Below are 16,053 nucleotides of genomic sequence, written 5' to 3' on the forward strand. Positions count from 1 at the left end.
AATTTTGCCCCAAAAACCCCCAAAGAACTACATGTTTTTTTCCTTATATACTTGTGTGCATTAACACATTTCATAAATGACGCTAACCAATTATTTTCGATGATTGATCGGTTGTAATGAACCAATCATCAATTATGAGATTTTAACCAATTCCCAACACTAGTAAGAAAAGGACAAAGTTGATATGTCATACATAGATGACAAGAGTTATCAAACCCACAAAATGGGTAAGTGCTGGCAGACCAAGGATCAGTGACAGAGAGAACCCAGGATTCAGAAACACCATCAGCAGATCCTGGCATGACAAGGGATGCAACTCCGCCAAACAACTTGTTGCAACATAAATCCCATAAAAAAATATCTCAAAGCCATTGCCTGCATATCACCGTCTCAAATGAAAAAGGTTCTCAACTACCAGCATTCTCTTCCCACAGAGGTTACTCCTGTCATATCTTCCTACGTAACCTCTGTTCTAATACAGCCCTTTCATGGTGTGAGCGTTCAAGACTCGTGATTGGAGGCAATCAGATTTAGTTGTGCAATCAGCGACGTTGTTTCAAAACTGATCATTCGCAAGGCCTCAGTAATTTCCGTATGCTTCAAGAAAACTAAACTTCTTCCCCTGCGCGATGCGCAAACATTTCTTCTAGACAGAACTCAGTCATGTTATGGCAGATCAGTGGCGTCTCCATCGCCCTCGTTGACAACGGACAAGCTAGCCATTAAACGTCTTGTGTGTAACATCAACACAAGTCCCCGGCAGATGGGGGATATTTGTGGCCCCACATTTGCTTGTGTTAGTCAAGTTGAATCTAAGTCGATGTAACACGTGTTCTGATTGGATAGAAAGAAGGGAGATAATTCGGGTTGCGATCTTTTGCCGCTAAGGGGATTTTACGAGAACCGGGAAATATGGCCGTATTAGAACAGAGGTGCAAAGGAAGATATGACAGGTAACCTCTGTGGGAAGAGAATGAACTACCAGGTGACTTCAAGTGATCTGCTGACATTTCTTCAACATAAACAACCTGAATGTCAAGTTTTGTCCCTAACTATACCTGAGATAAGTTGAGGTCATCCACGAGACACAGGAGCCTCTTGTTGCCCTTTGGAACGTATGTTCTACCATGTTTCCACTCCAGCCTCTCGTCCAGGCGTTCATACAGGAGACGTGCATTCAAGAACCTGTAACAATTGAAGTTACACTATTTTTGCCAATCCTCGGGTAACATCATTTTTTGTGATTCACATGGTGAGTGAGTGAGTGAGTTTAGTTTTTTAAGACGCACTCAGCAATATTCCAGCTATATGGCAGCGGTCTGTAAATAATCGAGTCTGGACCAGACAATCCAGTGATCAACATGATGAGCATCGATCTACGCAATTGGGAACCGATGACATGTGTCAACCAAGCCAACCGGCCTGACCACCCGATCCCGTTAGTCGGCTCTTACGACAAGCATGAGTTACTGAAAATCAATATTCTAACCCGGACCTTCACGGGTGATTCACATGGTAGTCTCAGGAGGTGCCTGTGAGTTCATTGAGATCAACATAAGCTGGACTACAATGTTGTTTGGTTAATACTGCTAATTGTTGTTACCTGGATATTTCACTATACTACTTTTTGTATGATGATACTTTATAAAAATCAAATGTAACATGTGTCGGGTTCGGGACTACACCTTCTTAGTACTCATCATGGTTGTCTACTATTTCATCCAACCATATTCATATGCCATCCTGTATGCTTCACTGAAATGAATAAAAATATTGAAAAAAAATAAAAAAATTGTTGTTACCTGTTTGCGTACACTGTGAGTGACAGCACTTCGGCCACCTCCCCGGAACACACAGTTCGGATTCTCTCATTGATGATGGAGGTTTTCCCACAGCCATTTTCCCCAACCAGCATCACCGGTTTACCCGCATCAGACAGCAGGCCCAGCAGATGCAGGAGTTGCTGGAGAGGGAAGAGTGATCATCATCATCATCATCATCATCATCATCATCATCATCATCAAACATTGCTACCAGCAGCAGCAGCAACAACTACTAAACTCATCATCATGATGACTGTGATTATGTCAACATCAATATCATCATCATCATCATCATCATCAAACATTGCTACCAGCAGCAGCAGCAACAACTACGAAACTCATCATCATGATGACTGTGATTATGTCAACATCAATATTACAATAACCACCACCACCACACTATCATCATCATCAAACATTTCTACCATCTGCAGCAGCAACATCTACCAAAGTCATCATCACCATCACCACCATCATCAATATCATCATCATCATCATCATCATCAAACATTTCTACCATCTGCAGCAGCAACATCTGCCAAAGTCATCATCACCATCACCACCATCATTATCATAATTGTCATCATCATCATAGTCGTCGTTGACGTCGTCAGCAGCGTCGTCATCATTATCATCATCATCATCAAACATTTCTACCATCTGCAGCAGCAACATCTACCAAAGTCATCATCACCATCACCACCATCATCATCATAATTGTCATCATCATCATCATCATCATTTTGTCGTTGACGTTGTCGTCAGCGTCATCTTCATCATCATCATCATCATCATCATCATCAAAACAATGCTACCATCTGCAGCAGCAACATCCACCAAAGTCATCATAATGATCACCCACATAATGTCAGCAACACAAACTTTAATAACCACCAACATCATCACCATCATTGCATGACTATCTCAAAAGGTAGAAGAGAACAAGGTGACCCAATCTACAGAATCCTATGAAAGCATGTGTCTCCTATGACTCACCTCAATGTGGACTGTGTGGACAAAAGCATCCGCTGGGATACCTTCATGTGGCGTGCCTGTGTAGGAGGGGACGATGTCGCTCCATCTACAGAACTCATGAGTCTCACTGTCGACCAGGTAGTCAAACACCTACAAACAAGCATAATGGTAGTCAGTGATGAACAACCTGTCAATCAATTCGGGAGTAACTCACTTACATCAGGCCTTGATCCTGATATATAGAGAATCTCACCCGAGTGTCTTTTTATATCAAATGTATCACCACGAGTTGATAAAGTAACAAATAGAATATTTTTACTTTTATCAACGAGTGTTGATATATTTGATATCAGAAGACACGAGGGTGAGATTCTATTTATCATCAAAAATCACTCTTCATTAGTTTTCAATGAAAAATGTACATCTCTGAACACAGTACTGCCATTAGATTTGCAGTGCAGCGATGTCATAACATTGTGACGTCAACAAGTTCATGACGTCATAGCATTGTCAGGGCATTGTACAAAATCTACTGTGTCTGATCTCACACAAGCGATATCTACTGTGGAACACAGTTTTGGATGATAAATTTTTGTTATTACACAACAGGAACAACTGAAAATCATCCAACCAAGTGGTCATACAGATTATAACTTGAGCCATTTGTCAGAGTCGATCAATATTCCAAGGCAAGTATAGGCTATTAGGTTTAAAAGACATTTACCGACACTAAAATATTGACAGCTATTTCCATAAATCCAACAAGTGGCATTTTCAGAAGCTGGAAAGTCAGATCAGGACAATCTTTATGGATGATCATCTTTTTTATTCAAGTGATGCAGCGATGCAGGGATACCTGCTTGACAACGCTATAAGAATCTGTATCGAGACGTTGCATCACCTGAATAAAGAAGTTGCTCATCCATAAAGTTTGTCCTATCCATAAATTCAACATTAGTTTGCAGAACGCCATATAAAGTCTGAACAGAATCTAGAAGTGATACACATAACAGGTGAGAAGTTATGGACGCCAACTTCTTTATTGTGAGGAACACAAAGTTTTGGAGTATATTCTCAGTGTTCACAAATGGTGTTTCAAAGTAACAGGACATTGGGTCCTGTAAGTTTCAGATGTCTGTCTGACCCACTGAAAATTCACAGGACCCATAGAATAAAATTAAACACACATTTCAGATTTAACATTTCTTATGATTGGCATTGAAATTATTAACACACGTAAGATTTATAAACAGCAAACAAGTGTCACATGTCACATAAAACAACTTCAGTCAAAGTCATTGTGAAATATACAGTCAGACGCTTGGGTCGGCGGGTTGTAGACTTCTGTCTGACCGTTGGCGAATCTGCCGGATTTGTCAGAGGGTCAGACGCTATTCGTGAACATTGTATTCTTACTCCTTCATCAGGTGAAAGCCAAATGTGTAATAAAGATATGATATTCCCAATAGCAGAGAAACAAATTGTATGAGTTGACAACTTCTTTATTGCAAAAGATGCGACATTCCGTGTAAATCCCAACACCATTATCAAGCAAGCGGTGGTGTGAGGTGAGGTGGTGTGAGGTGAGGTGAGGTGAGGTGAGGTGAGGTGAGGTGAGATGGGGTTTAATGTCGTACTTGAGAACATTTCACACATATGACGACGTGCCTGCGTGTGTATGTGAGGCTGCTTGTACTAGCCCAGACGTAAGCTGGTGTTAAAGTGCTAGCTCACTGAGGTACCATGCCGCAGTTAAACATTAATACCCCACTCAGACACATTATACTGACTCCAAGCCGACCAGTCCTTGTTGTACCCATTAATGCAGAGCGCGCCAGGCAAGGTCCAACAAGTACCATATTTTAACGTCAGTTGGTATGACGTGGCCGGGGATCGAACCCGCGACCTTCCATCTCCAGTGGTGGTGTTAGCATCAACATCGAAACATTGCATCTATTTGTCAATCCAAAAATTTGTTGCTCTTCATGATGCCAGCTTTTAGATGCCACTTAAAGTTCCTAGTAGCATTTAAAGTTCCCAATAGCATTTAAAGTTCCCAATAGTATAAGGCAGACACCAGCAGGTTACAAAATCACTTGTTCCTAATTTGAGTGAAGGTCTGCTCTACCCTGGAATCAGCAGGCCCAACTCATCACTCTGTCCTGAAGATTGTACTCACTGTGCCATCTTCTGGGTAGTCAATGTACGTCTCGAACTGTTCCTTCCACCACTGGCTGAAAGACTCTCTGTGTTCTAGGGACAGTGTTCCTCCAAATGACCACACACAGGCAAAGTTGAAGTAGCGTTCATACTCCACGTCACTCAGGTCAGGGTAGGGATTCACTAGAGACTGAAACAAACACGTTATCCTTGATTCATAGATTCAAATACATGGCCTACACTATGAATTTTGATAAAACAGAATCGCAAGTCATTTCATTAAGCAACAAGATCTGTTCTCATGGCTTTTTATTATACTCAAGGCTTCACCAGCAAACATTATCCAGTTTCAAGGCCTTTAACCTCCTGGATGCCAGTGGGTTGATATCAGAAAATAAATTAGAAGTCTTTTCGGGTCACTTAAAACATTTTCAAGCCCTTTAAAAGCAGAATTTGAATTGAAGACATTTCAAATCACGTTATCCAGTTTCAGGGCCTTCAGGGGTGGTGGATAGCCCGATGGTTAAAGTGCAGGGATTGGGAAAGGCAGGGGCCATGGGCCATTTTGCACATTAGAATAAAAAATGGCCCATTAAAATTTTGAAGTTTACTATTAATACAAGGGCAGTGGCCCATTCTAAATTCAGAAAATGGCTAACAATCCTGAAAATGGCCCATTGTCAAAGTTCTTCTTCCCAATCCCTGAAAGTGTTTGTGCATCATGCCAAAGATCCTGGGTTTGATACCCAAGTAGCATAAGATAGGTAGTACCATACATTAACAGAAACTTATATATCTTAGCTCTAAAGCGGCATAATCTAGGCAAACTACCCCACATGGGTACAAAGTGTGAAGCCCATTTCTGAAGTCCCATTGGTATTGATGAAATATATCTAAAAGCGCCATAAAAGCAAACTCACTAACTCAAGGCCTTAAAAAGCAAACTCTCAATTCAAGGCCTTTTCTTAGCCACACTATGTATGTTTGAAGGCTTTCTTAAACCAACGTGTACCAGGTGTCCTGCGGTGTACTATCAGTAGAGACCTACCTCCAGCAGGTTGCAGAAAGTGTGCACCATGTTCTCAGGCGTGTGTTGTATGACTCTCTTTGTAGGTCAGATGACCAGTGGTCTTCTTCTGGCCAAACATTGGGGGCTGTGTACACTCTGTCAAGAACATCAGCACCTTCTCTATATAGCTGTTACACAGACTGGACAGCAGGTCTCGGTCAGCTTCGGACCGATGCTCCAGCCACTGTACCAGCATCAGCTTCCAGCCTACATCAGATGTGTTCATGCACACTACTCCAACATTGGCCAGGACAGAGGGGCTCAGATGTTCCAGAGACTCTTGCTGTAAGTGAACATAGTTTGGTTATTTGAGAAAAATCATCCACTGGTACAAACTCAATTTTTGGTAAACTTACGTCATTGACAGATTACAATTGAAAATTAAAACTACAATGTCTTTATTGTTTTAACTAAATGCCTGTATGTTCACAATCCAATGCTACGTACCGCCATACATAAACATACAGAATTAGGCCCATTTGAATACAGTAATAACTGAGATAAACAGATGTAATTCAACTCATTAAAATTTAGCACCAGACAAGAACAACTAGTCAACCTTCGTTGACTAGAGATTCCCTACAAGGGAAGGGAGGTAACTCTGTGTAATCTGTCTGACTACAGTTTTGATAAACTTACGTCATTGACAGATTACAATTGAAAATTAAAACAACAATGTCTTTATTGTTTTAACTAAATGCCTCTATAGTGAGTAAGAGACATGATAAAGCAATCTGCCATATTAACATGTCAAACATTTTTTAAACTCTCAAAAAACACAATAGCACCAGACAAGAACAACTAGTCAACCTTTGTTGACTAGAGATTCCCTACAAGGGAAGGGAGGTAACTCTGTGTAATCTGTCTGACTACAGATAAAGACAGGAAGATTTCAAGACCTATACTGGTCTCCACTGGATTAGACCCGTGAAGATCCGGGTTAGAATTGGTCTTCAGTAACCCATGCTTGTCGTAAGAGGAGACTAACGGGATTGGGTGATCAGGCTCACTGACTTGGTTGACACATGTCATTGTATCCCATGCTGTTGTATCCAGACTTGAACGTCTGGTCCTTACTAGATTATTTACAGACCATCACCATACAGCTGAAATATTGCTGAGTGCGGTGTTAAACAACAAACCAACCAACTCCATTGGATTAACTATTTACAGTTATTCAATAATATTATACGCATGCCAATAATGGTTGTCACACTCCCCCGCTCCACCCCCCCCACCCCCACCCCTCTCCAATAAAAATATTGATGGGGGTGACAACCATTATTGGTATGAGTATATTTTAGCTATATGGCGGCGGCCTGTAGACGATCAAGCCTGGAGTGAGTGAGTGAGTTTAGTTTTATGCCGCACTCAGCAATATTCCAGCTATATGGCGTCAGTCTGTAAATAATCGAGTCTGGACCAGACAATCCAGTGATCATCATCATGAACATCGATCTGCGCAATTGGGAACCGATGACATGTGTCAACCAAGTCAGCGAGCCTGACCACCCGACCCTGTTAGTCGCCTCTTACGACAAGCATAGTGACGCCTTCTGTGACAAGCATGGGTTGCTGAAGACCTATTCTACCCCAGATCTTCACGGGTCAGTAGGTTAGACTTGCCTAATTCTCTAATCAAGCCTGGACCAGACAATCCAGTGATCAACAGCATGAGCATCGACCTACACAACTGGGATACAACCAAATCAGCCTGACCACCTGATCATGTTAGTCACCTGTTACGACAAGCATGGGTTGCTGAATTCTAACCCGGATCTTCATAGGTCCAAATTACACGAAAAAAAACAAAAAAACATCCACTTACAAACTCAGAGGCATTATAAATTAAAGATGTAAAATGGTCTCTGCTTGGGTCAAGTGTACGAGTCTAACTGTACATCTTGCGTGCTGTAACCACAGATTGTGAGACAGTCTATCAACAGCATCAGTGAATGAACAAGTTCAAACTGAAAACAACATTAGTAGTATTTCAGCAATACTGTCAACAGAGAATGTTAAATATGTGTCCCATTGTTAAACTGTAAATGATGGACAGCATTAAAATTATATATAATATGACTATGACATTAGGAATGACAATCCTCTCATTGCCAGAACCTACCTCCAAGATGAACCTCAGTGTGTCTGGAATGACAATAATCTCATTGCCAGAACCTACCTCCAAGATGAACCTCAGTGTGTTTGGAATGACAATCCTCTCATTGCCAGAACCTACCTCCAAGATGAACCTCAGTGTGCCTGGAATGACAATAATCTCATTGCCAGAACCTACCTCCAAGATGAACCTCAGTGTGTCTGGAATGACAATCCTCTCATTGCCAGAACCTACCTCCAAGATGAACCTCAGTGTGTCTGGAATGACAATCCTCTCATTGCCAGAACCTACCTCCAAGATGAACCTCAGTGTGTCTGGAATGACAATCCTCTCATTGCCAGAACCTACCTCCAAGATGAACCTCAGTGTGTCTGGAATGACAATCCTCTCATTGCCAGAACCTACCTCCGAGATGAACCTCAGTGTGTCTGGAATGACAATAATCTCATTGCCAGAACCTACCTCCAAGATGAACCTCAGTGTGTTTGGAATGACAATCCTCTCATTGCTAGAACCTACCTCCAAGATGAACCTCAGTGTGTCTGGAATGACAATCCTCTCATTGTCTGAACCTACCTCTCCAGATGAACCTCAGTGTGTCTGGAATGACAATCCTCTCATTGCCAGAACCTACCTCCAAGATGAACCTCAGTGTGTCTGGAATGACAATCCTCTCATTGCCAGAACCTACCTCCAAGATGAACCTCAGCGTGTCTGGAATGACAATCCTCTCATTGCCAGAACCTACCTCCAAGATGAACCTCAGTGTGTATGGAATGACAATAATCTCATTGCCAGAACCTACCTCCCAGATGAAGCTCAGTGTGTCTGTAATGGCAATCAACTCATTGTCTGTACCTACCTCCCAGATGAACCTCAGCATGTCTTGAATGACAATCCTCTCATTGCCAGAACCTACCTCCCAGATGAACCTCATTGTGTCTGGAATGACAATCCTCTCATTGTTGGCCAGCACTACGGATCCGTTGTGTATGAGGCAGTTCTGTAGAATCTCCATCTGGGATGGGTCCGTCTGGTGAAACACACAACATGTAATACCAAATCTAAACACAGACATTCAGTTTTACCAAATTCTGGACAGCGAGTATAGAAGTCCCACAATAATAATTATCAAATTTTGCAGTCCAGATTCATTACATTACAGCACCCTCATATTTCCTGCAAGAACCCTTGACATTCATTAGCAGGTGCTCTGCATGGGCTGTGTGTTTTTAAAGTAGAGGCAAAAACATGCTTTGGTTCTTGCAATCAGTTTTCAAGTCATAGCACAGTGTTAAACTCTCAGATTAAAGTTAGTTATCACCAATTGGTTTATTTAATTCATTGGAAGCTGTGAATGAAACCTAAGCACATGAACGATGTTTTTTTACCAGAGCAGTAATATAATGCTCTGGTCATGATTTAGGTGCATATTTGGAACTTAATAAATATTATTACCTACGAGGGCAAACATATCGGGGTTCATAATTTTCATACCATGCCCTGGGGCAAAATATCACTTTGTCATGGTGACGTGATCTCATGAACAATGTTATGACATCACATTTCTTCTATGACGTTGTGTTCTCATGCGGGTATCCAGCCTATGCTTAAAAGTAGATTTGGGTTTATTTTCCTCAATTTGATGACTTCGGTAATAAAGAGAATATTATATTCGTGCCAATATCACATTATGTTTACTACACTCGTGCCTAAATATCGGTATATCCCTCGCTCTCGCTTGGGAAATACCAACATTTAGGCACTCGTGTCGTAAACATATTATGAGATGGGCACTCATATAATATCCTCTATTTATGTTAAAAGGCACATTTCATATCATTATTATCATTATTGTTGGTATCATTACCTGTCCATCGAGTTGCATAATCTTCATGGTAGGTTTGCAGTGGACATCATAGTTCACTGATGCAGGTTGGATACAGAATTTCCTCAGCAGTGTCGTCAGTAGTCCTTCCTTCCACTCCCTGGAAAAACTCACAGGTTCAAGATCAACATCTAACAATCAGTATATCTTTATCAAATTCTAATTTCATGACCTATAATTTCTAAATCTGTCAGAAAAGATTTAGTCTGTGATTCTAGTCACCAGTCCTAAGTGTAACCACATAGAATTAGTATAAAAACAAAACTTGCACAATTTCAGCACAATTTCATGTGATACAGTAGAATTTAGTGACAATAGTCTTTTGTCCCCTTGCATAATTTATTCAGTCGAGCAGCTCAGGTAAAACTGTCCGAAATTTTTAGAATGATGCCATGTTAGAGCCATGTTTGTAAAGCCAACAAACCCACAGGTTTTGGACAGGGGGTTAACTGCAGTAGTCCAGAGTTTGGTTTTATGCCGCTTTTAGCAATATTCCAGCAACATCACGGCGGGGGACACCAGAAATGGGCTTCACACATTGTACCCATGTGAGGATTCGAACCCGGGTCTTCGGCGTGACGAGCCAACGCTTTAACCATTAGGCTACCCCACCGCACCCTGCAGTTCTGAAGACTTGGCCTATATGAGTGTGGGTGTTGCTGTCTATACTGACCTGGTCTTGGGGTGGAGGTAGCCCATGAGTTCCTCGGACTCTACGGCCTTGGTGAACACTGTCTGAATACTGATCATCTTCCCCAGCTCCCTCTCGGCCACCGCAAACGTCTTGATACACTCACTCTTGCCACATCCAGGAGGACCAGCAACGATTATCTGGAACACAAAGGTTGGGGAGTTCAGTGAGTTGATGGACGCTATAGCAACGGACTTTGACAACATGATTCATTTGGAAATGTTCTTGTGTCCAGTAGAAGTTGCTAGGAACATTATTTTGCTTACACAGGGAACATTATTTGAGCTGTTTATGCAGGGACCAGGAACATTATTATTTGCAATGTTCATAAATGAACAGGAACATTATTTGAGAAGTTCATACAGGAACAGGAACATTATTAGTTGCTATGTTCATACAGGAACAGGAACATTATTACTAGCTACGTTTGTACAGAGACAGGAACATTATATTTGAGATGTTCATACAGGAACAGGAACACTATTACTTTCTACGTTCGTACAGAGACAGGAACATTATGTGAGAAGTTCATACAAGAACAGGAACATTATTTAAATCCTATGTTCATACAGGAACAGGAACATTATTTGAGCTGTTAATACAGGGACCAGGAACATTATTTGAGCTGTTTATACAGGGACCCGGAACAAAATTACTTACAATGTTAATACAGAGACAGGAACATTATTTGAGCTTTTTTAATACAAGGACAGGAACATTATTTGAATGTTTATACAGGAACAGGACTCAGACTGACTGACTGAGTTTGGTTTTACGCCGCTTTTAGCAATATTCCAGCAACATCACGGCAGGGGACACCAGAAATGGGCTTCACACATTGTACCCATGTGGGGATTCGAACCCGGGTCTTAGGCGTGACGAGCCAACGCTTTAACCACTAGGCTACCCCACCGCCCCTTACAGGAACAGGAACATTATTATGTGCTATGTTCATACAGGGACAAGAACATTATTTGCAATGAATGTTCATACATGGACAGATTATTTGAACTGTTCAAACAGCTCTAAAGCATTATTTGTTTTGCTCAAAGAGTGACAGGAATATTACTTGCATTTTAAAACATTGACAAAAACATGGAACAGGAACATTATTTGCATTGTTCAAACAGGAACAGACACAATTCACACTGTGACAGAAACATTATTTAGGACCGAAGTCCTAGAAATTTGCAGGAGTCAAGCTGCCAAACACTGTCACCCATCCAAGGACTCTCCTCGCCCAACATTGTTTAACATCACCTGATTTGTGCACAAAACCATACACCACCTCTAGATGGTCGAGTTGGTTTACATATTCTAATTATTCAGACAAATCAGTAAATCTACAAGGACCCACACGGAGAACATTTTCCATGAAATTTGATCTACTTTGTCACAGGAACACTGGAGAACTACTGACCGTCTGATGGGCAGCGTTGAGTTGAGCCAGCTGGACAACTCTTGCCTGGAATGCCGCACCAGGAAGGAGACCAAGGTCTTCTGTTGCCACGGCGATGGCATCCTGCATGTTGTCCATCGCCTCCTTGGCATCTTGATCTAACAAAGCACTGAACCGGTCAGCGTGGGCGAGGGTCACCACGGGAGTGTTCAAGTTCAGTGAATCTGACAACACAACAAGACGAGCATGAATCAAAGTGGAACTGATATTTCTGGGTGAAACAAAGTTTCAGTTTTGACGTTTTGTTTGTCAGATATTAGGTGAAGTGGACAGGGTTTGACACTGTATTCAAGACTACTGCACTTGCACAGCAACATGTGTGCATGGTAGAGTTTACTTGTATGGGTTAATGCTGTTTCATAGTGCCAGATCACTTATAGTCCGTTTCACTTCATTTGAGACCGATGAATTGCTCACTAACACAAAATCTCATACATGCAACAAAATCAAACTTTGCAGTCACGTGAAATCAACAGAACAACTCTGATGATTTGTCTCATAATTTTGGACACCCAAATAAAAAAGTTGTTTAACAAACGATCATTATTTTGTTGTCGCTTTTCGCTGTGGCAACGCTGTTTCTTACGAGGGAGGAACACTTGCTGGTAGGACAGTCAGGTAATCAACAAGCGTGTGCAGTGAAATCTCAATTTCACACGTACAACTCGCACACCTGGCTGTTCTACCAGCAAGTGGTCCCCCTCGTAAGAAATAGCAGTAACTGACAACAAAATAATGATCGTTTGTTAAACAACTTTTTTATTCGGGTTAATGAAGATCATTATTTTAACCCGTGTTTTAAGGGCGAGTGAGAGTGAGGTTTAACACTGTTTTGAACAACGGTTTGTCAGCTAATGATGAAGGAAATAAGTGACTTGGGTTGATGAATTTGGAGAACAGGAGGGAAGGTTTTAATTTGATATCCCTCATGTGAAAATACTGTAAATATATGTGTGCACTACGATATGAAATTTGCTAAGATTCAAACCCAGACTTTTTGCATGACCAGCAAATGCTTAACTATCTCTTTTGTATTAACAGTTTTTGGCTTGTTGTTTAATGCCACGCAATATTCCAGCTCCATGGCGACGGTCTGTAAATAAACGAGTCTGGACCAGCCAATCCAGTGATTAACAGCACGATCTATGCAGTTTGGATGTGATAACATGTGTCAACCATGTCAGCAAGCCAGACCATACGATCCCGTTAGTCACCCCTTACAAGTATGGGTTGCTGAAGATCAATCTTAATCCGGATCTTCATGGGAGTGTATTTACAGTAAGTGTATAGAATGTCAACAACAAATAATATCAAATCAATATTAGAGTAGGATAAACATACAAATGAATAAATAAAGACATGCATGCAGAAAAAGAAACAAACTGTGTGAAACTAAAACATCTTGTTAAAAGATGCTGAACTTCATGCAGTGGTATGCACATGAACCTGGAACCAACAGACTCACCCTGATTGTGATCTATCTCCCCGAAACAGGTGTGTAGGTCAGCACATAGCATACAAGTTGTTTGTTAGTTAGTTGTCAGCACACACTCATTCACAATGTGATTTGGCAGAACATTAATTGTGAATTTATAATGCACCTTTTCCATGTATAAGGCACATGCTCAAAGCGCTAACACACAATCTGATTATTATTACCCGGATAACCCAAGCTGCCTGTTAGGCGCTAGAAGGTTAATAGTCACCTTCCAGGGCCTAGATTTTCGAAGCTCTCTTAGCGCTAAGATAGTTGTAAGTGCCATTCATTAACATTAACTTATAACTATATTAGCGGAAATCTAGGCCCTGGACTGAAGTCCAAAAAACTCTCAGAAGTCAAGCTGCCAAACAGTCACCCATCCAAGGACTCTCAGCGTCCAACAGTGGTTCAACTGATTTGTGATCTGAGCTCTATGCACAGAACCATCAGTCACCGTGTTTGTGTTTTAGGGGTAAATGTTAAAGAAATTAGGTGTCAGCGATATAGCAGAGACAGTTTTTTAGTTCACATGAGAGTGACTTTGAAAATACTGAAACATTTAAAAATGGTGCATCTTCAGTTACTGTGTTCATGCACGTGTTCAGATTGCTGTTGTACAAAGTGATCTTTGGGCTAAGGTGATCGTAAGTCACATACCTTAGACTTACGACTGGCATACCGCTAAGGTTGTTTTGTACAATGGCACCCAGGTCTGTACACATTAACAAACTGTGGCCTTTAAGGGACAAGAGATGTCAAATAGTTAGACAAACAATACCTTTGAGAGACTTCTGTGAGTCGTGACTGCGTGCTGTGCGGAGACGGAGATCAGAGCGGAGGGTGAAGAGGGAGTCATTGTTCTGCTGGAACACCTGTGAGTCTCCGCCGAACATCATGGGGATGTTGACATCAGGCCACAGGTCGGACAGCAGGGTGGCAAGAACACTGGCGTCGCGGGTCTGCATGCGAGGCATGAAGGTGTTACGGAGCGCCGTCACCAGAGCTTCCTCCTCCAGCTGCCTCTTCTCATCCAGCTGGCTGCTGCTGCTGTTCAGGATCACTGGCTCCACACCTGTACAGCATCACAATAGTACTAATGATAATAATAATAGCATGGACACTTACATAGCACTGAAATCCACGCCACAGGGACATGCTCTAAGTGCATAGAACATAATGGACATTTAACCCTGGATAAACCAAGCTGCCTGCCAGGCAGATGAAGGTTAGTTGTCATAAGACTTATCCCACCAGGTACCCATTTTCTGCTGAGTGAACAGAGGCAGTTTTGAACAAACTCACTTGCGTAAGGTGAGACCACATGTAAACGTGCTTCATTGTGGAGCAAGACAGAAGTCCTAGAAACACTCAGGAGTCAAGCTGCCAAACTCCATCTTGGACATTAAGAGTGTTACACTGCCATTCTATTACAGCAAATACTGTATTTCCTACATGATGCAGATTGAAACTACAGATGGTCATTGTGACACCCAATCTGTACCCGCCAACTCTTTTACAACGTATATTGTTAAACAGACAGTTTTCAGAAACAGGGGCAGGGTTTTATGTGCCTCGCAATTGTGCGGCTAGTACACACAAATGTAGAAAACAAATTTCACTGAGTCCAGAGGTACACATGATATTATTCTGACTGACTGAGTTTGATTTTACGCCGCTTTTAGCAATATTCCAGCAACATCACGGCGGGGGACACCAGAAATGGGTTTCACACATTGTACCCATCCGGGTATTTGAACCCAGGACGGGCGCGTGAAAGCGCTTTAACCACTAGGCTTTAACCTGATATTATTCACTGTACCCACAACACATCTAAGACTTTTATGTTTCAGAGCTGTACCCATATCACACATCTAAGACTTTGCTAATGTGTTTCCAGAGCTCTAAAGAAATTATCTACATCATTTCATCCATCAGTCCACATGATCAATTAAATTCATTCCAGGCTCTAAAGAAATTATGAAAACATACAGTTTTCTACACTCCAGTTACATCACAGGACCCTTGTATTGCCTGTAAGCACCCTTAAAACTAATGATTAGCGGGTCCCTGGGACCCCATGACCCCCATGAGTCGAGGTATGTAGAATATATTTTCTCAGTAATATTCAAGTAAATAACCACAAATACAATCAGCATCTACTACACAACAGCCAGAACCACTGAAACACTGTCAGTTACTGAACTTTAATAAGAAACTTTCAATTCTATGGCTGCAAAGGAAGAACTGAATAAAAGACAAACATTTAAATAATCTATTCATTTAAACTTGTTTAGGCCTCTTCATGACTGACTGAATTTAAACGAATTTATGAAAACTGATGCTAAGGATGCTTTTATTACTGCATCTACTTCACACATGTTTGAAAGAC

General features: G+C 41.5%; 1 protein-coding gene across 1 annotated transcript in view; it reads right to left on the reverse strand.

Annotated features, from left to right (window-relative positions):
- LOC124262525 (dynein beta chain, ciliary-like) overlaps nt 1-16,053 on the reverse strand; it is a 172,263-nt gene that overhangs the window by 58,553 nt on the left and 97,657 nt on the right. The window contains 11 exon segments of the mRNA XM_046697032.1: nt 1,059-1,185; nt 1,803-1,963; nt 2,820-2,948; nt 4,978-5,148; nt 6,007-6,066; nt 6,068-6,310; nt 9,066-9,179; nt 10,017-10,134; nt 10,708-10,865; nt 12,146-12,348; nt 14,443-14,736. Of these exon segments, the coding sequence (XP_046552988.1) occupies nt 1,059-1,185; nt 1,803-1,963; nt 2,820-2,948; nt 4,978-5,148; nt 6,007-6,066; nt 6,068-6,310; nt 9,066-9,179; nt 10,017-10,134; nt 10,708-10,865; nt 12,146-12,348; nt 14,443-14,736 (1,778 nt within the window).

The sequence above is a fragment of the Haliotis rubra genome, unplaced genomic scaffold, assembly GCF_003918875.1.
Source record: "Haliotis rubra isolate DU_JTF1 unplaced genomic scaffold, ASM391887v1 Scf842, whole genome shotgun sequence".
In the NCBI taxonomy this organism is placed as follows: Eukaryota; Metazoa; Mollusca; class Gastropoda; order Lepetellida; family Haliotidae; genus Haliotis; species Haliotis rubra.